Raw genomic sequence first — 26,296 nt, 5'->3', positions numbered from 1 at the left:
GATTTTAAATAATTTAACAAATAGTAATAAAATTAATATATATATATATATAATTAAATATTATATATATATATATTTAATATATATTAAATATATATAATTGTTGACATATCTTTTTAACGAAGTAATTTTTTTGTGGAAAAACATCACTTTAGGAATAGTATAACTCTAAATTTGATTTCTTCTTTAATTTAACATATTAAAGTTTGAAAATTAATAGCTTGGTTTCTACAAATTTGTATGTTTACTGTCCTAAATGATAAGTGACAGAGAAGAATGGCAGGAGTAATTGGTCATGATTAAGCACATATTAAAGACAAAACGTTATCCAAAAGTAAAATTAAAATTAAAGATAAGAATTTCTATTCCATTAGATGACAAATTAATATAATATACAATATAATATTTTAGGCGACATATTTTTTATGTTTATCGTAGAGAATCTTTTAAGTGAGTTAACCTTCTTCGTATCGAATAATCTTTGCATTTTGCATATACACTTATTGCTGTTTGTCAGTGTTTTAAGATGGCGGACTTAAACGAGAAGTTGTTAGCAGAACTCCTCAAAAAACCTGGAAATAATGTATGTGCGGATTGTGGGGCAAAGAGTGAGTGGGTTTTCTAAGAAGCATTACCGTATCGTAATGTAGAAGACATTAACGGGGATTTATTTTATTCTATTATATTACAAACTATTCACTGGTTGAATACGAAATCTTGTTTTCCTAACTTTATTCAGGATAAATCCCAAAATAATTTAATTATAACTCTAGTATTAGAAAGGATAATGTTGAAACTGTTATTTTTATTTGCCTTTACTTTGTTACAACTAACTGAAAAAATTTGCTTTGTACAGCATCGTTGTTCTGAAGTGATATTATTAATTCAGCAATTAGTTTACGTTTATACATATCTTATAGTATAAGGCTTCTGATGTTGTGTGATTACAAATTTTTGTATGAATTATATTTAAAATAGGCAATATTGTATTTGTTTTAAAGAATCTTGAAATTGTTTCATTTGGAATGCTTTTTATGTAAGGAATTTAAAAGTGTCGCTATAATATTTGGTACCAGTTCAGTTTATAATTGTATATAGTAATAAAGAGATTTCATGCATCTAGATTGTGTTACTTCTTACGTTTATTTACCTCTCTTGCTATAATCTTTCTGGAATGATGTATAGCATTATGTGTTATTCTTTTAAAATGAGTAGCTAGTTTGTTTTGTCATTTTAAAAATAATGCATATCATATTTCTTTATTTACTGAAATCTTTTTTACAGTCATATATGTTTATGTTTATCTATATTTGAATAAATTATAGCTATGTCAGAAAATCAGACAATAAAATATTTTCATAAGGTTAATTGGAATTAAATTCCAGATCCAGAATGGGCTTCTTATAACATAGGAATATTTGTATGCACAAGGTGTGCAGGTATACATAGATCAATGGGTGCACATATTTCTAAAGTTAAGCATTTAAAACTGGACAGGTGGGAAGATTCTCAAGTAAATAGGATTAGAGAAGTTGGTAATATCGCAGCTAGGCTTCATTATGAAGAACGTGTACCTCCATGTTATCGCAGACCAAATCCAGATGCACCACAGTACGTTGTTATATATGTATTTGTAACAATAAGTTAGAAACAAATATATTCTAAAAATCATCTTTTTCGATTAACAGAGTATTGGTAGAGCAATGGATAAGAGCAAAATATGAAAGAGAAGAATTTTGTCATCCAGAGAGGCAAAATCATTATGTGTCAGGATTTATGGAAGGATTTTTAATGAAACGCGGTAAAGAAGATTCGCGATATCATCCTCGAAAATTTGTTCTTTGTGAGGCAGATGATACTCTCAAGTATCATGTTAAAGAAAATAAGGTTTATGAACATTAATTATAAATATTTATTTAATATTTGGTATGTACTATTTCTATTCTTACCAGTTTTATTATGTTTTAAGGAACCTAAAGCTGTCCTTAGAATATCGGAGTTAAACGTGGCTTTTGCTCCTCCTAAAACTTGTAATCAAAACAGTCTACAAATATCATTTATGAAAGATGGAACCACAAGACATATCTATGTATACCATGAAGATCCAGAAGTAATTACAAATTGGTATTTGGCAATACGATGCGCTAAGTTACATCGTCTGCAAGTTGCATATCCAGGAGCAACCGAAGCTGAATTACTTTCACAACTTACTAGAGACTTCCCACGTGAAGGGTTTTTATGGAAAACTGGACCTAGGTATACGGATGCTTACAAGAAAAGATGGTTCACATTAGACGGACGAAAATTAATGTATCATGATGATCCCATGGTCTGCACATACTTATTTACTAGATACAAGTATATTATTACTATTGAAAGATAATTGATAAGTTTGTTTTGTGTCAATTTGAAGGATGCACATCCAAAAGGTGAAATCTTCTTGGGTCACAGTTCAGATGGTTTTGCAGTAAAAACGGGAGTACCCCCAGGTGCAAGGGATCAAGGGTTTTCATTTACTCTTGAAACACCAGATAGAACCTATCTCCTTTCTGCTCAAAGTGATGATGATAGATCACAATGGATAAGTGTAATTCAAAAAGTGATAGATAAACCACTTACTCCACAAGATGCAACTGGTAAGTCTTACGAAAATAAAGAGAAAAATTCAAAAAAAGGAAAGTTAAAAACGTTGAATAATGTTGTTTTTAATTAAACGTTTACAGTGGCAGCACGTCTTATAAGAAAACGCACAGCCAGTGGAACAATGAATATATTTTCATCTACAAGGTAGGGCTGGATCCCTCTTAGGTGCCTTTCCTAATTGTTACAAGTGAATATTAGATGAACCAATTAAGCCGTTTTATTAAGACTGTTGAGGAAGTAGATCAATCGATCCGATAGCGAATAGATAATGTTTTGTAATCGCACAATGCTATCGAATGCCGTAAGCATATTTATTCATAAAAATACACGTTATATCTTATACATACATATAACGTTATAAAAAATACCTTTTAAGTAAACACGACGTAATTTTTAATATTCTTGTATGATCATTATCAACAAATTTAGAAAGTTTAATATGGTCAAGTAGTAAATTCAATTGATCTAAATACATATATCGAATAAGTGATTCTTTCTGATAACATAATATGAAAATGAAATAAATATAACAAAGTTGATATACTCTTTGAAGATACTTTTATCTTGAAATGCTTTTTGCTTACTGTCAAATCAAGGTGACAGTATTATATATTACATTATGAACAATTTTTACTTAATAATATTACTATGTAATATTTATTTGCTGATTAATGGAAACGTACAAAATTCTAACAAAATACATAATATCCTTTTTGGAAATTTAAACTAAGTATTGTATAGTAATGTAATGTGTGGAAAAAAGAAGTAATGAAAGTAGAGCATACTGAATGAATGTCTAAGTGTTTAAATTTTATTCAATACTTGAATTCAACGTTATTTGCAGTATTTTTATTCTGTGATGATTATCAATCACTTAGATTTCCAAAATAAGTGTAAAACCATAAATAGTGCGATATTCTATATGGAAGTAGTAAACTTCCATGGCCTATCCTTTTATGCATTCTTTTATACAATCACAGTAGGTATAATGTAAGCTAAGTCAGTCAGATTCTACATACATAATGGTACATACATACATATTGTGTTGCTACAAATATATGTATTATATAATTAATATATTATAACATTTATATGAACAATATTTATTATAGAAACGTGAAATGCATATAATCTTTCATTGCCTTGAACATGAAATAAGCTTTTTCTTATAAAATACATGTTTGTACAATGATCAAATCTTTTTCATAAAACTGTGTCAAATGAAGAGACTAGTTCATTTTACATACGTATATGTGTCATGAAGATACATGCAAATTAAGAATAATAAAAATATTTTATTTGTTTCAAAAATGGAAGGTAATATTTTCATACTAGTGCATTGTATTATTGAAAACACATTTCAATGATAATAATAGTATGACATTTTTCTCTAACGTGATATATCTCTTTCTGTATTTCAAGTTTAATTCTATTTAACAGTTCAAAGTAATATTGGAATATTATTTGTTTACTAATAGAAATCGTATTGTTATATCGAAATAATGTGATTTCCTCCCTTCCTTGTTTCAGAATATTTTCTTGATAATACTATTCAGAGTATTACTTATCTATTAGATTAAATATCAGTTTGAGGGTATACATTTTCTGTGAAAATATTTTCCTAAATATAGCAATATTCTACTATGCATGTGTATAACTTATATACATTATATATTTAATGTTGATATACTGTATATACACTAAATTTAGTATGTACATACAGGTGACTTATTTATTTCACAGTTTTATCAAGTTTTTGATTGGTTTATATAAATTAAAGTTGGAAATTTGTATTTTTAATGGTTTGGAATATAATAATTATATCATAAGGTAATCTTTAATTTCTCTTCATAAAAATTTATAACATTGCAACAGAATATTCCATTAAATTACTTATCATAGTGCAATATATTTGATTGTAGCTTTCCATTTTCGAATGTAACATTATATTTACTACAATACATATTAAAAATATAAACGCGCTATACTTTTACATTTCAAATTATTCTGCCACTTTCTAATATTAACCTAATGAATTTTTTATGAAACCTACATGAAAGAAATTAAAAATATTTCAATTATTACATAAAAATTTGTGTTGAATCCAATTTTCTTGTACTTAATGCTATTTGACAAATACTTAAGTTTACCTGATATATATATTAAACTAAACTAAATTACAATTATTTAAATGTCATGTTCATTGTTATACTAAGTTTTTAGTGAACTTTAACATGCAGAAACAAAGATATTAATGCAGGAAATCAATATTTTATTTGATTATTATTACATTCGGGTACAGGTATACTTTTCAAATAACAGAGTATGTTTACCCAACAAAAGGCCGCGATACTAACGAAAGAGACTCGTAGTGCTGACGGTACTAGTAGAAAATTTAAAAATTGAACTGGTAACCAGTACATGCAGGAAGTCTAAAAATAAAAAAGAAATCCAACTAGATTGAAAACTAGAATCAATTAAATGTTAAAAATAAAATAATTTAAATTACCTTGAACGTTTGCAAAAATTTTGTTTTACATTCATCCAGTGGATTCGATTTACCCTCCATCAAACTCATACCTAAAACATTAAGAAATATGATAATACTATATATAATAATACTATATATAAAATTAATATATATATATGTGATACAGAGAAGTTGAATACAAACTGATGAAAAACAGCGTAATCAATGGCGGTGTAAGAATAAATTGATCGACCAAAAGTTTTGTGAGGACAATTTTTATAGTTTGGCCTTTATAAAATATATCCAACCATTTGTACCTGATGAAAACACAATATTGAATAATTTAATTAATTTTTAGTCGATTCTTAAACGTTAGCTTAAATGTTAATTTAAAATTAATAAATATTATGGAAAAATATGATTTCGATCGATTGATAGTAAGATACAGTAATTTTTAATGTTCATTATTTTATCATGATAATTCATGATAACATTGGCATTAACAAATACAATACAAGCAAATTTTGTACTAATGCAAATCACAAAATAGAATAAGCTCACCGAAGGTGACAAGTCGACAGAAGACCAGCGTGCCGATGAATGCAATCGTGCGATCGTCATCCAGTGGACAGACAATTTATTTCACGTTGATATTTATAATAACAAGTGTCTATGAAAGATCAACGTTATCAAAATCAAATAAAACCAACCAATTACTTGACAACTTTTTTTATATATCAATATAGGATTGATATATATATATAATTCCTTTTTTAACTTTCTAATATCAATATCAAGTGCTTTAATTTTTAATATCATCGTCGTTATTGTTGTTGTTATTGTTATTATTTATATTCTAATTTATTTTAAATATTCAATTTCTATTTAAAGAAAAAATATATTTGTATGATCAAAAAAAATTTAGTCGTTTGATGATATTGTAATTATTAGATTAGACATTTTCAATAACTTTCGTGTTCCATTTGTTACAAACACAATTGCATATATATGTATAGGCACATATATAAGCACGTATGCATATGCATGCGCCTAGTACATAAAGTGCCTTACTATGTAACCAAGAAAGCATAATGTGATAGATGATAAGTGATAAAAATAGATAAATAGCATAAAGCGTTGTATAAAAAGATAAAGTGATACGTGGTACCATCCATGTAGTATAGGTCCTGCAATGAAACAACCATAAATAGCATATCGTTTAAGTTGAGCCCAATTGTAACTTCTCGATTGCGCCGAGTTATTCTCATCCAATAAACCCAACTTTTGATTAAAGTTTCTTATCCAAAGAGATAGTGGCTTCTTAATTTCAAATGTGTTCGTCTCTTCAATGTTTGTTGATACCGGTGATAACGAAAACTACAATCGCAACAATTAATCAATTAAAAACATTAACAAATATTATATAATAATATATTTTGATGGTATAGTAGTATATATTATACCAGTAGTATATATTATACTACTATACCTTTCGTAGCTGCTTTGTCTTTCATTTTTATTGAAGAAATTTGTTTGTTATTCTGTTAACTTTCTTTATATATGTATTCATTATATGCTTGTTCTGTATATATTGTTTATTTTTTACGTAATATTATTTTTAGTTAGAATATTTTCCCCGAAATTTTGATCCTTTCAATCGTATACCTTGATCGTACAAAAAGAGATATTACCTTGAATATTTTATTATAAGTTTGTTGTGCGAATTCAGCACCGGTGTAAAAAGAACCGTATATCATTGAATTGAAGAGTAATGGTCTTTTCTGCGCGGAACTTTTCAACTTTTGGAATACTTTAAATAGAGACATGATTGTGAAAAGTTTTCCACGGGTTTCCAATTTCAATTTATCTTCTGCTTTATTATCTGAAAATTGATGCGTTATGTTACATACATAAAAATGATAAGATTTTTTAATATAGATATTCAAAGAGTTTGAAGCAACGAATATTATTAAGAATTCTAAAAATTCTAAAATTTGATTGTAACGAATATGGTATAATTAATTGGAACTAGAAATATGTATCTACTATACATTGCAATATTATCAGAATTATTTTCTTCTTTGTAAACTCACCGTGCTCATTGTGTAACGAAATTTATTATTATCGATCACTGAAATTTCGCTCTTTTTTCCAAAAAAGTAAATCAGCAAGTAATTAATACGTAGTTAAATTATTATTTAAGCTCTTCACTATCTAAATATAATTGCAAGAGATACATTGAAAGATGTAGGTAGAATAAGGCGAATAAGGCAAAACGGTGCCGCAATGCGGTATATTCTTACAGGTAATAAAATAGGAAAAGTTTTTCCGAGTTTTCATAAACGCAATACTAATGTAGAAATCTGGCGAATAATTCATAGATATCTTGTAAGAGGAATGCAAAAGTTAACTGTTTTAAATTTAGAGGTTTCGTAGTTTTTTTGGATCAATACCCTCTTTCAAATCTGTATACGCATTGAAATATAATACATATCTCTGTGTACGTGTTGAATAATAGTAGATAACTGTCGTCCTTCGGTACACATTTTCTAATCCGTTTCTGTTTCAAATTATCGCTTAACCTACCTACGATCTTTTTAGAATATTATACACTTTTTTATTTTACAATGATTAGAAAGTACATATTCCGAAATAATTACATAAATGCACGTATCAGAGAAAAGAACTTATAAAATTGAAAGAATATCTTTAACTTCTATCACTTTCATTGTTATTGCCAATATTTATTTACATATTGAGTAACATTTGCAGATTTTTGTAATAGTTCTCGATTAACAATAATTATATATATATAAATAATATAAATTAAATATATTATATAACACTATTATTTTTCTATATTTGTATAAAGTTATAAGACGAAGATGTACAAAGACAGATGCATGTAAATTTCAATTTATATTATAATTTAGATAACATAAACATTCGTGCTGTAATAAATCTTTTATCTTAAATAATCCATAAGTTTTCGAGCCACTCCATAATGACAAATCGACATGACAACAGGATTCATTCAGTTTAAGTCTATTTTTCCGTTATTTTTGGACAAACTTTTTCTACATTATCGATAAAATCAAACTTAATGTAAGCAAACGAAAAAAGAATAAAATGTAAATAAAGTTAATTACTTACGTATATTTTGGATTACATCGAATATACTATTAAATATATTTTCAATTAACTGAACACGTAAAAAAGCTTTACGTTCAAAACAGCTCTTCGTCGAAGTTGCGTACACCACACACGTGTAGTCAACTATGATCACTTAGAGACAATCAAAAGCAATCACGGCTTAGTTATGTCAATTGTAACTAACTGCGCTATGGAAAATTATTTAATATCATAAAATAATATAACATATTAGTTACAAATATTTGAACATTTTTAGAATTCCATAATTTAATAATTCGTGACATAAGAAAATTATGAAAAAACATTTAATACTATTGATTCTGTTATAAATATATTACAAATCATGGACAGGGTTATTCTCTCTCTCTCTCTCTCTCTCTTTATCATACTCTTCATAAGTAATTATATCCATATTAGTGTTAGAATATAACCAGTCTATCCAATCTTGATTTACTATTTTTTCAAAAGTATATTCTTGGAAAACTTGGCTTCTTTCTACCTATTTTACAATATAAATCATATATATTTTGACAATAAAGTATTATTCCTATTAAATGAATACTTTAAGAAACAGGTTACCTTGTGAAATCCTAATTTTTCGAACATTTTTATACTCCTTTCATTGTCAAATTTAATTTTTGCAATGTATTTAGTGACATTTAATACGCTGATTCCTAATTTTAGAAAAGTATTTTAATTTTTATTAAAATAAAAAAAGACGCATAAATGATAGAAAAAAGAGATAATATAAAACATATACCATAAAGAAGCATTAGAATCATAGCTTCCCAACCTCTTTTTTTTCTCCTATAAGTAACATTTGCTATCATAATTTCAACTTCTGCAGTATTTGGCTGATCTGATTCGTTAAAAAATAAATTTGTATCTCCAATCATAGCTTCTAAAAAATTCATTGATATTGGTATATAATGAAAAGAATAGCGTTAAACATAGAATATAGTTTTATGTACCTATCTCGTTTCCAGATGTAGTAAAAGCAGTTTTTTCCAAAATGATAAAAGTACATTCTAAAACAAATAAAAATATATCATCACATGCATATGTAGTTTAAAAATAAAGTTACTTACTGTCTTGATCCTGATGCCATCGCTTTTGCATTTGAAATTCTTCTTCCAATGTTAACATCTCTGAACCAGTAAAATATCGTAATTCTGCAGACTTCATCCATTCATGATACCTGAAAATAAACTAATATAATACAAAATGTCAGTAATATTAAATAATTATTGAAGAATAAATTATATTAATTTGCCAACTATTTCAAAGAAACATAAGGAACGATTTAAAAATGGCGGATATTTTTGCTAGCGTAAATTGATGTCGACAATCGATAACAGGTAAACGATACCTTTCAACGTGCTTCTTCTTATACGGTACTAAAATTACATTCGACCCGATAATTTTAGTACACTCGTTGTCCCTCATGGCACAAGATTAATTAACATCAAAATTATCGAAGAAATGAGCCGATTGAGAAATTTAAAACTAAAGAGGTTACATTCGCTCTCCTGCCATATTGGATGCAGAGCTTGCAACGATATGATCTAGAATTTCGAAAAAGTAAACTTATTTTCTTCAATCTCTTTTACTATTTGTAATTTGTCAAAGAATAATTGCAGCACTGTGAAAAGTTTAATAGAAAATGGCTTACAATTTTCCGGGTGTACCAGCGGCCGCTATGCCACCAATGGGTATGCTTGAAAGTCATAACCATATACTTTACATTATAATACACTTACATTTGTCGGAACACGTATTCTTTATTACTGTATTTAAAGTTACATTTATCTTATTATAATTAAAAAAATGCTCGTACTTATGGATACCATGTATGTCTTTAGGTATAGGACCGATGGGACCTCTTGCTCCAATCGCAGGTCCACAAAGTTTTATGGAGTTGGCAGGCCAAGGATTTCCTCCTTTACCTCCACCGATACCACTGCCAGGAATGAATGATTCTCCATTAGAATTTAGTACAAATAAAAACCAACCACCGGTAGTTAGAGAAGCTTCTGAAGATAATAGTGATAAAAGAAATGAAAAGAGTGACATTCGACGTGAAAGAGAAAACCGAGACAATAGAGATAATCGAGACAATAGAAGGTTGTTTTCTTGCTTACTGTTTCACATAATTAAGTTGTAGAATTGTGTTAACATCATAATCATATTATGCATTTTTTTGTGCGCATATTATATTATACAATGTTTTTGAAGTAGATCTAGAAGTGATCGAAGCGATCGAAGGGAGCGTGACAGAGAAAGAAGGGAAGAAAGAAGCGAAAGAGATAGAAGAGAAGAACGAAGACCAGATGATCGAAACAGTATAAATTCTACCAGTAACAATAACAGTCATACTAGTAATTCGAATAGTAATGAAATTCCATCATCATCAAATACTGGTAGTACTCCGAATTTGGGAACACAAATGGAACAAGCAACAGGAGTTTGGGGAATGGGAGTAGGGTATCCAGTGATGGGAATGGGTCCAATGGGTCCAATGGGACCTATGATGAGTGAAATGACACTTGGGCCACATATGGGACATACTCATAGTTATGGACCTATGAGTATGGGAATGATGTCACACGATGGTAGTATGATAGGTGCACAAATATTAGGACCAGAACAAATAATGAACGATGCTGCCCAAATTATGAGTGGTGCCTTACCTCCTCCACCTACAACACCACAAGGTACCAAAGAAATTATACATTGTAAAAGTTGTACACTGTTTCCACCAAATCCAAATGCTCCACCTCCAACAACCCGTGAAAGGCCTCCAGGATGCAGAACAATTTTTGTCGGAGGTATTTTCAATTTATTCCATTTATATATTGTACACAAACTCAAAATTAATATAAAACTAATAACTTCTTGTAAATATCGCGTAGGTTTGCCGGAAAATATCACGGAAACGATTATTCAAGAAATATTTGAGCGATGCGGAGAAATAACCACTTTACGACTTTCTAAAAAAAACTTTTGTCATATACGTTTCGTACTGGAGAGTAGTGTTGATGCTGCAATTTATTTATCTGGATATAGAGTTAGAATAGGATCCAGTGGTGACCCTACAAACACAGGCAGGCTTCATGTAGATTTTGCTCAGGTTTGTACATAGTGCTCAGTATCTTTTAATATATAAAAAATTAAGTAAATACATAAATACTAGTTTATTTACTTATACCGTGATAAAAAATATAGGCTAGGGATGACCAATATGAATGGGAATGTAGACAACGTCAACTACAGAGAGAACAACGCCACAGAGAAAGAGTTGAAAAAGAAAGACAGAGGGCACCATCCAGTCCTCCTCCAGTAGTACATTATACAGATCATGAAGCATCAAATATTTGCGAGAAAATTAAGCAGGACGATACATTTATGAAAGCGGTGCAAGTAAGTAATTATCACTGTGAACGTATTTATTATGTAAAATATTTTAAGCGTTGTTAAGCATTTCTGCAGACTAAAACTTTTGAATTCCAGAAAACGCGTTCTGTCACGTTACAAAACAAGCGCATTAAATCATTCCAGGTTGTCGTAACATGGCTCGAGCGTGGAGACTGCACCAAACGCAACGCTAACACTTTTTATTCGATGATTCAGTCAACGAATTCTCACGTTCGAAGGTTACTCACAGAAAAAGTCGCATACGAAGAGGAACTTCAGAAGGCAAAGGAACTTATGAAAGGAAGGATGCAAGGACTCTTAATACAATGTACGTTTTTATAAACTATATACATGTTTATATATATATATTTTTTTCTATAACATGGCTCTGTACCACTGTACATTATTTATGTACACAAGAGCAAATCTACATACATATTGCTTTACCTGGTAAGTTTTTTTACCATAAAGTAAGGGTCCTAAAATTCTTTAAGTATTCGATACGAGAAATGACAAAATGCGGTTGCGTCAGAATTTCGCTTATCTTGTAATAACAGAAGTGCGTACTTTCTGTTCTTGTATATCTAGTTAATTCTTAGCTACTACCTATTGGCTAAATTAGACTACACATACATATGTAATAAATGCAGAATTTATTGTTATAATAATCGTAAAAGTACGTCACTTTTGATATTAAAGATTCTGACATTTTCAATGGCAAATACATGAAATTAAATAAAATTTTTAACTTTGAAAGTTACATCGTCGATCGTTTTGTATCGAATCTCAATTGTGGAAAAATTTCATTCTTATTAAGATCAGAACATCAGATGTATTGTAAGAAATTTATTATGTAACGAGTGTATTGTGGTCAATGCACGATCGGGACAACTCGATAGAAGGATCAAAGACAGTAGGAGAAAATAAGGTGGGTGAAGATATCCTGTCTTCTGATTCTAGGCTCTGATGATTGAACAAAAGAGCACAAATACTACAAAAATTCATTTTATAGAAACATAGTGTACCTAAAAATTGCATGCTTGCAATGCTAAGGATTAAGGGTGATGGGCTAAATATTCGTTGCGGAGATGACATTATGCTATGATTCTCAATATGGTATATTAATCTATCAGTTAACCTGATGTAGCAATTTTATATGAATACGATTATAATACAAGTAGTCGAGAAATAGCTTAGTGTATTATTTAGTGCAAAATAAGACATGTGGAATCGTAGCGTAAGATCATCGTTTTAACGTCGGAAGCCTCTACATGTTGTAAGTTGTTAGGAAAATAGTGCAGATTTTCTTAAAGAAAACAAGCACTAATCGTGATCCATTGAAAAGACTGATTGGCAGCCGAATTGCAACACCTCTGATAAGGATCCCTGATCGACGGTGAAAGCAGTTTTTGAAAATATTATACTTGGATAAGTAATTCCATGATTATTTTCTATTGCTTTATTTGCTATATAGAAGATTTTTCTAAAGACAAAAAAAGTGAGAGATAATAAATATTCAAATAACATTAAAATCACAAATATATTTTGAAAAGAAACGTTCGAATTTAAAAGATATAGAAAAATTGTTGAAGGGGGTACAGATAACACTTGCGATACTGTGACTGAATATTGCAAAGAATATGTTAAAAATGTGTATAAATTACATGACACACGCGTATATACACTAGATGATTTTAACGAGAGTTACGTATTAGATCAACACGAATGTAGAGTTTAAAGCAGGGTATACAACAGAAGATTTGTTGTGTTTTTGTATGCAACATGCGACCATGTCATCAACAGTCAGTCAGATTGAACGCGTCTTTACTGCGGCCAGCCACAAGAAGGTCTGGGATCACTTCACAAAGGCTCAACGGAAGAACATCGAAATGTGGAAGAAACAATCCTCGGTATGTATTTGCATTCCCATGTTAGTAGCCCGTGTCCAGTATGTTACTTTTTTTACAATTAGACAACAGTAATCATCGACAAAGTCTTACGAGTCACAAAGCGCTTCTTTATGCGAATGCACGTTCATCCATACGCCAGGCACACGCGTTTTGCAAACACATTTTTTCAAAAAGGAAGGTAAGTAGTGATCAAAGAGTATGAATGACTTTGTTGCGTCTTGTCAGACATACTCTATACAAACAATGTATAATTGATGTTTAAACTTTTTGGGAATTATGGAACATGAAAGGTAAAGAATAGACTTTTTCATTTGAATTGGCCAGGTACCATTGACTGGAGTTTAAACAGGTAACAATCGAACCAACAACAATTTCTAATCTAAAATATAATTTTCACTTTTATTAAGCGGATTTCTCATCTTACGCTAATACAAATGAAAATGTGAGAACAAGGACATAGATATATAGTTAAGAAATAAATCTATTCATTTTTGTATTTTAAAGATAGGTATGCTTGATCGAGACACATACAACCCTTACACACGTATACACAAAGGCATATCATATATGCCTTACTATACTTGTTTCCTTATTAGTTTGTTCTTTAGTTTGTTTACTTCTTTATTTATGTAAACTATTCTATGAAATTTTATTCAGGTAAGCATCTTTTGGGTGATTTCTGAAAACATCAATTTTTATTTAAGAAGTAAACTGTCGTCATCCATTATAAGAATTATCTTATATGCATAATATTTAAACTGACTTTTACATTATAGAAATGCATTTTTTGAAATACATTAGATTATGAGAAATGGTTAAAGTTAAAACTACATTCTATCAACTTTTTACCTATAGTGATATTAAAAAAAAAAACAGATATATACATACATATGTATGTGTACATATATATAAATATATATATCTATATATATACACACACACACATACATATGTATGTATAGGCATGTTTTTTGATGTTGTCTTTATTGATAAATTTGAATAGGGATGAACTCAGTGATGATTTTTCATTGCAATAGGAGATTAAAGCAGTACAACTGGAAGAATCTCTAATGGAAGGTGAAGGAGAAATGGAAGTTTCTGACTCAGAAGAGGAACCACAACGCAAAAAAACACGCAATCAATCGGATGCACATGATGATATTGAAAGATTACAAGTATTAAAGGAGGAGAATGATAGTCTTCGGTGTCAATTAGAGGCATATAAAAATGAAGTATGTGATGACTTTGATTTAATGTTTAAGTTGTAATGCGAGAAAATCGTTATAAAGAAAGAGAAACAGTAAAACAAACAAGAATACATTTTTATTTTATTTTGTAGGTAGATTTGCTAAAATCCGAAACAAAAAGTGAAATAGATGCGAAGGATAAACAAATGAAGATGTTGCAACAAACTTTAAAAGGCATGCAGGAACAATTGATGCAATCAAGGAAACAGCAAGCACAAGATGACCAGAAAATTAAAGATTTAACTGTGAAACTGAATGCCACGAAAAAAGAAGAACCTCGTGAGAGCGAGATTATAACGTTAGATAAAGATGATGACGTCAGTGAGGAGCCCCGAACTCCAAAGCAATTAGTCTTAACGTCTAACTTCGTACAAATTACCCAGAAGGATGCCAAGCTGATAGGTAGTTTCCATGAATCATTCTATGAATTTCCAACTATTTCAAATATTATTTATTTGATAAATACATTTTTTATGATTATAGGATTAATAGCAACCTTTTTACATATTCATCCATTTGGTGCAAGTGTAGATTATTTATGGTCCTATTTACAAAAATTGGAACCAGGTATTAAACCCAATGAAGTAGAAGCACTGATGCAACGATTTCCTCAAGTCTTTAAACAGGACTTATTCGGAATCGGAGCAAACATGGAAAGGCGTTGGCAATTTTCAGGTTTTAATGTTTACCGTAATCACTGATTCATATGTATCAATGATTATCTTTGAGAAAATTAATAAGATATCTATTAAAGGATTTTGTAATATCATGTTATGGTGTCTTGTCATGTTAATTTTCATTGTGATACTTATAATTCTTGTAGCGAGACTTTACTTCGCAATGTCGTCCTTAAGCAAAACACTTGTAAATAAAATTAAGCAATTTCAAACAATCTAAAAGAAAATGACTGTATTTTTGTTTTAAAGCTTAATAGCAACATATTACTTAATAATATAAAAATTGATTTCGGATTTCTTATAAAAAGATTCATAAAAATGAATATATCATTGACGTAAAATGAAATTCGAATTAATCTTACCTCAAGTGGTATTAATTTAAAATAACAATAAAAATATAAAAATTTAGGAAACTAAAGTTTTATGTTGAGTTTTCAAGTATAATTTTTACAATTAACGCAAATAAGACGAAAAATGGTTAGTTTCCTATTAAATATTAATTTTATTAAATTTATCCTTAAGTGAAATAAGGCTCTACTTATTACCAAACAAATTATTTTTTTACTATTTTTTATCTCTTGATTTTCAAATTATTTAAAAATCAATTATTTATGTACATATTTTCAAATACTTTCGATGTACACATATGAACAGTAATCATACTTTCAATTTAGTAGGTAAATGATTAATTGTAAAGCATTTTATCGAAAATGGTATTTTATTAAAACAAATAAACTACATTTATATAACTTATAAAAATCAAGGTATTTATATTTAAAAAATTATAAAGTGCAATATTGGTGCCAAGTAAATGTATAAAAATATTATAATTTCAGCGAAATTGCTTATATATATATCGCTAAAAATTGAATTTAAATAATAATTACACAATTTATCTAAGCTTTCATTTCAATTGGGTCTTATTGATAAAATCTCTTATTCTCTTTAGCGTGCACTAAACCGTATGTATATAAGTGCATACATGTATATGTGCATAAGTGCATATGTATGTACAGTATCATCAACATAACTTGGAACCTTCAAAAATGACAACATGGTCACATGTACGCTTATTAACAATCAAACACGTTGTTGTTAAAACTATAATTAATTATAGAAGAGAACGCAGAGGGAGTTTGGTATCACTGACCACTATAGCGCATGATTTTTACTTGAAAAAAATATGTATAATGTTACTATTCACATTTTTAAAAACATCATGACACTTTTTCTACTTCCTTCGGTATTCTTTACAACTCGGACATTTTCTTCTACGTTGCAAGTTGTGTTTAAAATTTGTTAATAATTATTTTGTACAAATTAACCGCTATTATCCGATTTTGGATTGTTTTATTATGTATCAAGAATGAGAAACAAGTAAGATACAATTTACCACAAGTTTAAAAAATAGAATTTATTTTAAATATTGTCATATTCAGTATCATTTTGATCGTAAGAATCTCAACAATCCAATTAAAACAATCTCATAGCAATAAAGTAAAAAATATAGAAACTTTATTTTTCTTCTTCCTAGTTGCAAAAAATTATTTTTCCCTTCTTTATTTATCAATCATTGTGTGATTGCCGGGACATATCATAAACATCGGAAAATGTTTCCAGCGATCAATTCCATAAAATAATAGAAATAGCTCATATCCATTTGAAGGGACAAATTCGTTTATTTAAAAAAATTTTGTGCTGGCTATACTTTGTTCAACGAAAATAACTAAGTCAGGAGCATATTTATGAATTTCGGATACTGTGCCACTTTTTCGACGGAATTTGTATAAAATGAGTATAATAGACACAAAAGTGCCTTGTTAATTTCTTATATATATATAAAACAAATAATGCAATAAATAACATATACTTACAACATATTATCTCGATGAGTATTCTCATCAAGATCTCAAAATCACACCATCATTCACATCATCTCAAAATTAACAGAGTTTTTATGTAGGATCACTCGGTATAGCGATCGCAAAATTGTATCTGATAAGTCAGTGAAAATACTTTGCTCAAAGAACAATCTTTTTTTCAAACGATAGAAGTTCTTTTTTATTTACTTTTTATTTTACTATCAATTCTCGCATTGAGAATTATAAGTAATTTACTCTGACGTGGCGCAGGGACATGGCTAATTATTTATAATAAGTTAATACTTATTATAGAAAAGTATAATTTATAAATAATTATTATAAATAAGTAAATATTGCTTAATGTAAATATCTACTTAAATCTTGTGCTTAGGTCTAACGGGTAGTGTTTTTTAGCCTGCGGATCTGATCCGACGTGTTAAGTAATTTAGTAATTAGAGGGTTTCGATGTTTGATGACTCTTTTGCTATATCTATTGCTATATTTTGATATTTCTTCTTTGACTGTGGGTATCTTGAGGTCGCAATGTACTGCTTCATTGGTGACATACCAGGGTGCATTTAAATATTTTAAAATTTAGCTGTGTGAATAACTTCTAAATAAATTTCATAATGCGACTTGCTATATCTCACTTGCTTCTTTGTTTTCCATTCTTGACAAATTTATAGCAGATCGATCAGTCAGATAATAACAATCGGAGAGGAAATTTCCTCTCTGTAGCAATCAATTTGTACAAAGTTAACAAATTTTAAATTACAACGTAAAAGAAAATGTCAAAATGGTTAAAAATGGAAAATACCGAACGAAGTAGAAAGAGGTCATGATGTTTGTAAAAATGCAAGTAGTGACATTGTTCGTATATTTTTTTTTTTTTTATTCAATTTAAAGGTTATGGGTTTATTCTAGCTTATACCCCGATTGTAGACAGATTTTACGAGTAAACATGTGTCATAATGACCAATGACACCAAACTCCCGCTATGTTCTTGTCTATAACTAATTCTAGTTCTAGCCGCAACTTATAGATAGCGCGTATCATGTTTTGATTGGAATAATAAGTTTACGAAGTACAGTCTTATACACATGTTTGGAAACTACAGTGGAAGGGGTAAGATTACTAATGTCAAGCGTTGTGCTTTACAAATCGGCCACCATAGAACGCTGCTTTGAGAAGTTAGGATTCCGTATGTAATGCCATCTTCCTGTGAAATTATTGAAGGAATTTAAGAAATTTAAAATAAGCCCTTAAACATACTCAATGACTAAACTAAACTAATTTTCATCTATCTTTTACCATCTATTTAAAGTAAGTATGTACATCCACAGTATTTCATTTGATATAGAAAAATGTTGTTTAAATAAATATTAATTATGAATTATTTTATTATAAAATATATATTATTATTTCCAACAAAAACGTTTAACAAAATTACAGCTTCCAAATAAATCGTATGCACATACATTTGACGCGTATATTGGAAAGTAAACTTGTTTTTCTATATTTTTTAAAGGATTAAAAAAATTGTGTAACTATTAACACTATCTATAATATATGTAAATAATGTCATCATCAAAATATTATTCATGATTGAAACATTTCAATATAATTAAATTTTTTATTGAAAAAGCAAAATTACTGTATAATTTTAGAGTTTACAAAGATTTTTAATAAGGAGAAAGATTTTGTATTATATAATATTCATTAGACAATAGTTAGATACAAAATAATAATAATATAATTAAGATAATCATATAGACCGCCGTTTCTTCCTTCCATTAGTGCTGGTACTTGGTCCGCCATGAGTGCAGTTTACGACATCATTAAGGAAAGAGAAAAAGAGACAGAAACAATAAGGTCCGGACTATTTTTACATGATGACTACGAATCCTACCTTTTCAATTGAAGCGCTTTGCTGCAGACAAATCAACCAATATCATCCGGTTACTAAGAGCTTTATCCCCATCCCGGAGTTTCCAGACTTGTATATGATCGTGGTATGAAGTGTACATGTATGTGGCCATTTCCTAAGTCTCGCCAGCGCAGGTTTTGATCTAAGTGAATAACCTTTATATATGTACATAGAATTAACAAAACATAAATATTATTTGAGATTATCGTCTTGAAGACAAGTAAGTAACTTAATGTTTTTAGGTTATGTAATCTACTCATATTTGTCCTTTGTACTTGATTGTCTCCAGCAATGATGATGTCTTATGTGCATACATATGTGACGCTATAATCCGAAATGATGGATTTAATGAATTATTATGATATACTTGGTTGTACCAAGGAATCAACATTTGAAGACATAAAATGTGCATATCGTGCATTAGCTTTGAAGTTTCATCCAGATAAAAATGCAACTGATGCAAATGATAGTATAAAATTTCAATATGTGTTAAAAGCTTGGCATGTTCTGCGCGATCCAAAGTTGAAAGAAGAGTATGATGCCATACTAAAGCAAGAAGAATTAGATTTGGAAAATATTTTAATATATGCAAAAATATGGGCGAATGAATTGGAAGAAATGGATAATAATAAAGATATGTTGTTTTATCAATGCAGATGTGGGGGGTTATATTGTATCGAGAAGCAACAAATTCAAAAGAAAAATCAGATGATACACGTTCCTTGTTCGGAGTGTACTTTTTTTTCTATCATTGAAACATAATACTTGTATGTAACAGCCATTGACATTAGGACAGACACAAGGTGAAAAACATGTAATTTAAAATGCAGCAACATTTTCTATTTCTTATAAAAAATGATACAACAGATAACACATCATTACAAATATAAACTATTGAGCAATATACAAATAAAAACACGATCCTTAAAATATCCTAGGTTCAATAATAAAAATTGCATTTACATAAATCGTGTCTTGCATTAATAATTGAATTTACAAGACTTATTGTCAATCAGAATTAACTGTTTGTATAGCTTATGTAATTTCTGTAATGATAGAGTTTGTATAAAAAATTAATTTACTATAAAAATCTATAAATTTGTAACTTATTACATATTTCTTAATATTTCTTACTTTGGAAAAATTTGTAATTTAATTATGTTTATTCTTGCATGATAACTGATTTTATGTTATTCAGTTGATTCGTGCATATTGCACAGGATAAATTTGCAACTCTTATTATTGCACCATGGCAAAACCAGACTTGTTACTAATGTCGAAATCAATCTTTTATTTAAATATAGACAATCCAATTAAATTACTATCACGAATATTCGATTAACCCTGGTTGTTTAATCGGCAAACAATAAATAGCGAATGACTTTTGAACATGTTACGCATGGAAAATTAATCAAATACTATAATGGTAAGTATTTGACAATGAGCAGATATAAGCGCATAAACTTTTTTGTATTATTATATTTATATAATCATTCTTCATAATTATATTTGTAGAATGACTATAGAAATAACAAAACATCTATATTGTTTTACAATATAGAATAACTAAAAAAAAGTTTAATAAAATTTTTCTATACAATAATTTCATCTTGCATGTATGCTTTATACATTATGAACAAATTATATATTATTTTCTTCTTGCAACGTATATGTAGTTGTATTTATAAGATTCAAAAGAGAGAGAAAGAGAGAGAGAGATGCAACATATTCTGCGTGTATCTTTAAGAAATCTCTATTTTATGTTTTACAATTTAAGGACCCTTGTAACGTGTAAAACATAACTAATTACTGAAATTTTCTTTTATACCTGAAGTTAAAACATGAATAGTTCTTTCCTCTACGTAACACGTTCCCTGATATTCTAATTAACCAGTAACATAAGAAATTGGTCCAAGTTCCAATGTAATATAACATTATTATTAATAATGTAGTAGAAATCGCTATGATTCCTCCAAAACATATTTTTGAGTTAAAAAATTAATCGTGATTTATATATTTGTATAATTTTGTACGAACAATTTAGATGATAGAATAAAAACTGATACAAATAAAACAAAGTGAATAAAAAGCAACAGCGTTCATTTCGATAAAAAGTCATTAAATATTGATTATATCATCCAATAAATTATGCACAATTCCCATGATTAATTTAATTAACATAAATGGAAAATTTAAATAAGCTATATAAAGTACAGCAAAGAAGAACTTATTGTACAAAGGATATTTTTACCATTATTTTCTTTTCTTTTTCTCTCATCTTTTCATTCCTTTTATTTAGATCTTTTATTTATTTTTTTCTTCCTTTTCTGTTTCTTTTTTTTCAAAATGTGAGATTCTTTAAGCAATTTTTTTGTCTATAAGCTTGACAAATATGGTACGAAATTTTTCTTTTTCTGTAATTTAAAAATACTTTCCTAAACGCCCATACAAATCGTTATGTGGAGTTAATGTTCATAGTGGGCTATCTCCCATGTAAATTACTAGCGATTTCTTTTAAATTTTATAACAGCAGTAATACAGTAATACATTTATAAGCTCCTCGTTCTCCGTAATTTGTTGAGTCTTTAAAATCTCATATTTGTACACCACGATTAATACACTCCATAATTAATATAATTAATGCCTTCGGTTTAAATGTTCTACCACTTTGGAGATCATTTATAACAACTACCGATTCAGTGTCTGACTTTTTACGATCTCTCTTCAAATTTTCGACATACATTCTTATCACAATCACACCATGTAATACATGTATCATTGTACAGTAGATTGGTTATGCTACCTAGTTAGAGTATGTACAGAGGTCGTAGAAGAGGGCAGTTTTATCCACTGAAAAGTGCACTATTTTACCTCTACATCAAAATCGAGAACGAGAAGTTTGGTCTCCTCCGTTCCGTTACGGCTACCTACTGCACACACCAGTTTTGTATCACTTGCACGTATCCTCCACACAACACCACCACTTCCGCCGCTTTCCAGAGCGACCAAGTTTCTTATAAAATCCCCTAAACACACGATAAAAACCTTAGGAATTCGTCAAAGGAATTCAGGAAAAAATAAAGAAGAGAAAGGCAGTAATGCAGTAAGGAAAAACGCACCAGTTTTAACATCCCACAGTTTAACTGTACCATCATCCGATGAAGTAATTACAAAATGGCTGTTGAACTGAAGGCAAGTGACAGCAGACTGATGCTTATTTGGACCAGACAAGGTTTGAAGGCAGTGACCACTAACAATATCCCATACTTTAACAGTTGAATCTGCATTTCCAGATACTAAGATATTATTGCGCAATTCCATTCCAGAAGTGAGCGACTGATGTCCCATTAATGTATGTCTACATGCACCAGTTTCAACTTCCCATACTCTTATGCTTGTATCCAGAGAACCGCTAACAACATGTACACCATCAAACTAATAAGAAGAAAGAAAGAAAAGAGTGCATTAACACTTCTTGATATATAATATCTATGTGTAAACAAATTTAGTGCTGTCCAAGGTATGTCTTGAAGTTTTGTAGATGTAGAACTGTTTGTCCAATGAAATGACAATATGTAAAGAGAGCCAAAATTTTATTACAAATAATTATTTCAATTGTGAACAGCATCAGTTTAAAAAATATTATAAATTACATATTTTTCTTAATATTAGATTGCCCGAAAAGTTTCTTTCGTTTTATAAGGAAATAATAGACGCACAATGTTTTTTTGTTTTATATTAGTTTATTCAATTATTCACGAACATTCAATTCAATAAAATAGTATAAAACAGAAATTGTCGTTCATCTATTATCACCTTATGAAATGAAAGAAACTTTTCGGACAACCTAACATACATTATATATTGTATCGCATTAGTCCATGTATTACTTTTGTATAATTCGTATATACAGTTTAATTAACGCTTACTTGGAGAGAATAAACACGATTTGTATGTCCTTGTAAAGTATGAAGGCACTCCTCGCGTTCCGGATTCCAAACCTTAACCATATAATCGTAGGCTCCACTGACTACTAATTTTCCATCATATTGCACACATCTAACAGCTGCCAAATGGCCCACAAGCACGTGTAAACATTCGCCAGTATCCACTTGCCACACCCTTAAAGTCGCATCTCTACTACCACTGACTACTTTATTACCATGTAGATGCATACACCTCACCGTTGATGTATGTCCATATAAAGTATGAATGCACAGACCAGTTTCGGCATTCCATACTTTCAAAGTACGATCTGTACTACCACTAATTACAGTAGTACCGGACATTTGAGAAGACCATACACCACCAGTATGTCCAACTAATGTTCTTAAACACTGTGAAAGAAATATAAATTACAAAAAAATGTTATATGAGGATTTTCTATCTTATTTCCATAATTATATTCTTTAACTTACTTTGCCTGTAACGGCGGACCATACTTTAAGAGTATTGTCATCAGAACCACTTACTATACGATTACCAGAGAACTGAAGACAAGTAATGACATGATCATCGTGTCCTTTTAAAACCTTTGGTGTACGAATAGGTTTCGTTCTCCAATTCATTTTTATATTATGTTGTCTCATATATGCCTGTTTCCATGGGGATGAACAATTACCGGAATTTCTACCATTTTTACGTTTTACTTGAGGCAGATCCTTCAAATCTTCTATACCAGCTGCTCTGCATTTCTCTTTCCATAGTAGATTATCGTCCGCAAGAAATCGCCAATTACGGCATGTTTGAGCGGCACGTAAGAGATCCCTGGGTTCTAGGAAAGCTAATACCGACAAAGCCAACTCTTTTGGCAACAACGATATAAAGTCCCTTTGAAATTGAGGTTCAATAACCTGCATCATATGTCGTACCTGTGTTGGTTCACACCGTTCAATTAATTCATCTATAGCAAGCATTCTCTCTGCATTTGACCATCTCTGAAGTTAGAAGCAATATCTTTAGTGTTTAAACAATTAAAAAAAAGAAAAAAGAATTTTTTTGATCAAACTACTTAAGTTTCTTATACCTGAAACTGAAGAAGCCAATTACTCATTTCTGGCGGAGGATTATCTTTCGTTGGAATAACACATCTCATATGTTTACTTTTATCATCCAATTTCTTAACAATCCTGCAAATAAAAAAACTCATGTACCACAAGCTATTTCCTTTTGAATTCAAATTGCATTTCTCAATGCTTTTTTTTAAATTATACTTACATCGAATGGGATTTGTCCTCTGGATTAAGTTTTTTACAAGGTAAACTAGATTCAGTATCACTTTTGCGCTTCCTTTGTGGCTGAACAACATCCAAAGGAACGCAGGTATGTAAAATGGGACTATGTACTCGTTGTGAAAATGATTGTGGTTGAGACGATGAAAGCGAACATGTATTACTACCAAGGTCAGGTTCACATTCTGCATCGCAAAATATTCCTGTATCACTGATCTAAAATTAAATTAACCTGGCTGTATTGAGGTGTAAATCTTTTATAATGTGGCATAGTTCACATAAAAATAACTCACTTCACTTTCTTCTTCACTACTGTCATCTTCATCTTCTTCAGCATCTTCCCCGTAATCCTCTGATTCTTCATCTTGTGCTAATAGAGAATGCATAGGTTCTAAAGAACTAGGTCCTGGAACACCTTCAATGCCCTCTATAGGACTTGGACTTGTACCACCTGGTTTATTATCATTTATTTTATTAGACGATGAAGAAGGGACAGACATCACTGGCTTATGTCCAATATATATTATCTGGATATAAAAAAAATTGTTTTATCTTCTTTTTATAACAGAAGTAATTGTATTACTTCTAATGTACATAATAATTTAAAATCAATTATGTATAATATAAAAATTTATGGAAACAAATTATGCATATAGCTTAAGATTTGTGGTATCTGTATTTTCATAAAAAATGATTTTCTTGTATGTAGTATCTCAAATTATATTTTTAATACTTTATATGTATAAGGAGTTATGTTAAATATTTCCATTTAATAGATTATGACCTGTGAATTTGAGCAGCCTGAAAATTGATTAATTTTTGTAATAAAAGATTGTCTCAGTATATATCTAAGTATATGTTACTTTATAATTGACATTTTATCTATTGTCTAATATAAATGAATGTAAATTTGAAATATAAAATTACCAAGAAATTATAAATTACAGAACTTGGGAGAAGAGAAATTAAATGGAAACTGGATTGGTATTTTAATGTCTTTTTCATAAGATTTTTTAATTGAAGAAGAAATTTAAACAAAGTATTAATAGCATTTTACTATCAATTATGTTCACGGAGAAAAAAAAATAATATTCGAAAGTATGCAAAACTCCTAACCTTAGACGAATCCTAAAACCAAGTTACATTTGGAACATAGCCTAGAATAATAAAAGGAAGGACCGGTTAGCCACACCCTTAATTTTCATTAGATTTTCACAAGAAGCAAATAAATAAAATAGAATGTTAGGGTTGAACAAACAATTCATACTTAGATCAAACGTTTTTCCTCAGTGGCTTCCTTATTGTAAAACTACTATACGACGATGATCCAAGTTTCTTAGTTTCGATTACTGTTTCTATCATATGGTGGCGGTACGCATTTTTCGTATGTCGGTATTTTGATAGGTTAGAATAGAATAAAGTTATTTTTTGGGCTAAAGATTTAGGCCAACACAAATGTTGAAACAAAAATAAGTAATAGGTATAAACACAGAAAAAGATCCATCGGTAGCTCTCGGTAGCTCCGAGGTTTTTATCTCTTCGGACTCGGTGCTTCGTAGACAGGTAGCTGTTGCACATGCGTTCCCGTTTATAAGCCGCATATTCATTGCTGTCCTGTGATACGTATGAATTATACCATATTTTTCGCAAACATAAAAATCCAGAATCTAGACAGTAAAATTAACAATCAATCCCGGTACATTCTCCTCTCGTCTTCAGAATCTTCAATGATCAAGGAAAGCACTTTCAAATTCAAAACAAT

At 29.6% G+C, this 26,296-nt stretch overlaps 5 protein-coding genes across 16 annotated transcripts; 3 read left to right on the top strand and 2 right to left on the bottom strand.

Annotated features, from left to right (window-relative positions):
* Positions 1-253: 253 nt before the first annotated feature.
* On the top strand, positions 254-3,774 carry LOC126918628 (arf-GAP with dual PH domain-containing protein 1-like). Its single transcript, XM_050726732.1, has 7 exons — positions 254-450; positions 518-608; positions 1,386-1,611; positions 1,689-1,887; positions 1,970-2,329; positions 2,414-2,636; positions 2,724-3,774. The coding sequence occupies exons 2-7, from the start codon at positions 527-529 to the stop codon at positions 2,789-2,791; spliced, it is 1,158 nt and encodes a 385-aa protein (XP_050582689.1). The 5' UTR covers positions 254-450; positions 518-526; the 3' UTR covers positions 2,792-3,774.
* Positions 3,775-4,894: 1,120 nt separating this feature from the next.
* Positions 4,895-10,010, bottom strand: LOC126918641 (N-acetyltransferase 9-like protein). 8 transcript variants are annotated; one of them, XR_007711397.1, is made up of 7 exons: positions 9,636-9,784; positions 9,355-9,464; positions 9,238-9,294; positions 9,027-9,167; positions 8,846-8,940; positions 8,605-8,761; positions 6,888-6,995 (listed from the first exon to the last, which is right to left on the bottom strand). XR_007711397.1 is itself a non-coding variant. In XM_050726803.1 (7 exons), exons 1-7 carry the CDS (start codon positions 9,999-10,001, stop codon positions 6,992-6,994), a joined length of 642 nt encoding a protein of 213 aa, XP_050582760.1. In that variant the 5' UTR covers positions 10,002-10,010; the 3' UTR covers positions 6,888-6,991. The 8 variants fall into 8 exon arrangements, 7 of the variants coding, with proteins under 7 accessions (XP_050582741.1, XP_050582770.1, XP_050582719.1 ...); XM_050726803.1 differs by lacking the exon at positions 9,636-9,784 and adding an exon at positions 9,939-10,010 and having other exon boundaries at positions 8,605-8,765; positions 9,355-9,475; XM_050726797.1 differs by having other exon boundaries at positions 8,579-8,765.
* LOC126918586 (ecto-NOX disulfide-thiol exchanger 2) lies at positions 9,830-15,606 on the top strand. 2 transcript variants are annotated; one of them, XM_050726656.1, is made up of 10 exons: positions 9,830-9,978; positions 10,129-10,390; positions 10,505-11,094; positions 11,179-11,396; positions 11,492-11,686; positions 11,825-12,008; positions 13,484-13,590; positions 14,628-14,822; positions 14,930-15,239; positions 15,321-15,606. In XM_050726656.1, the coding sequence occupies exons 1-10, from the start codon at positions 9,930-9,932 to the stop codon at positions 15,536-15,538; spliced, it is 2,328 nt and encodes a 775-aa protein (XP_050582613.1). In that variant the 5' UTR covers positions 9,830-9,929; the 3' UTR covers positions 15,539-15,606. The 2 variants fall into 2 exon arrangements, with proteins under 2 accessions (XP_050582613.1, XP_050582605.1); XM_050726648.1 differs by having other exon boundaries at positions 11,777-12,008.
* A 3,546-nt stretch (positions 15,607-19,152) lies between these two features.
* Positions 19,153-20,625, top strand: LOC126918667 (dnaJ homolog subfamily C member 24-like). The gene is made up of 2 exons (XM_050726827.1): positions 19,153-19,523; positions 19,593-20,625. Exon 2 carries the CDS (start codon positions 19,640-19,642, stop codon positions 20,063-20,065), a length of 426 nt encoding a protein of 141 aa, XP_050582784.1. The 5' UTR covers positions 19,153-19,523; positions 19,593-19,639; the 3' UTR covers positions 20,066-20,625.
* Positions 20,122-26,218, bottom strand: LOC126918599 (F-box/WD repeat-containing protein 7). 4 transcript variants are annotated; one of them, XM_050726676.1, is made up of 9 exons: positions 25,802-26,218; positions 25,651-25,691; positions 24,828-25,061; positions 24,521-24,750; positions 24,330-24,432; positions 23,722-24,240; positions 23,233-23,640; positions 22,423-22,738; positions 20,122-22,329 (listed from the first exon to the last, which is right to left on the bottom strand). In XM_050726676.1, exons 3-9 carry the CDS (start codon positions 25,032-25,034, stop codon positions 22,166-22,168), a joined length of 1,947 nt encoding a protein of 648 aa, XP_050582633.1. In that variant the 5' UTR covers positions 25,035-25,061; positions 25,651-25,691; positions 25,802-26,218; the 3' UTR covers positions 20,122-22,165. The 4 variants fall into 4 exon arrangements, with proteins under 4 accessions (XP_050582633.1, XP_050582639.1, XP_050582623.1 ...); XM_050726682.1 differs by having other exon boundaries at positions 24,828-24,985; positions 25,802-26,217; XM_050726666.1 differs by lacking the exon at positions 25,651-25,691.
* Between the last annotated feature and the right edge of the window lie 78 nt (positions 26,219-26,296).

Source organism: Bombus affinis, chromosome 1 (genome assembly GCF_024516045.1).
Source record: "Bombus affinis isolate iyBomAffi1 chromosome 1, iyBomAffi1.2, whole genome shotgun sequence".
NCBI classification, from domain to species: Eukaryota; Metazoa; Arthropoda; class Insecta; order Hymenoptera; family Apidae; genus Bombus; species Bombus affinis.
This window is presented reverse-complemented; position numbering and strand designations above follow the sequence as displayed.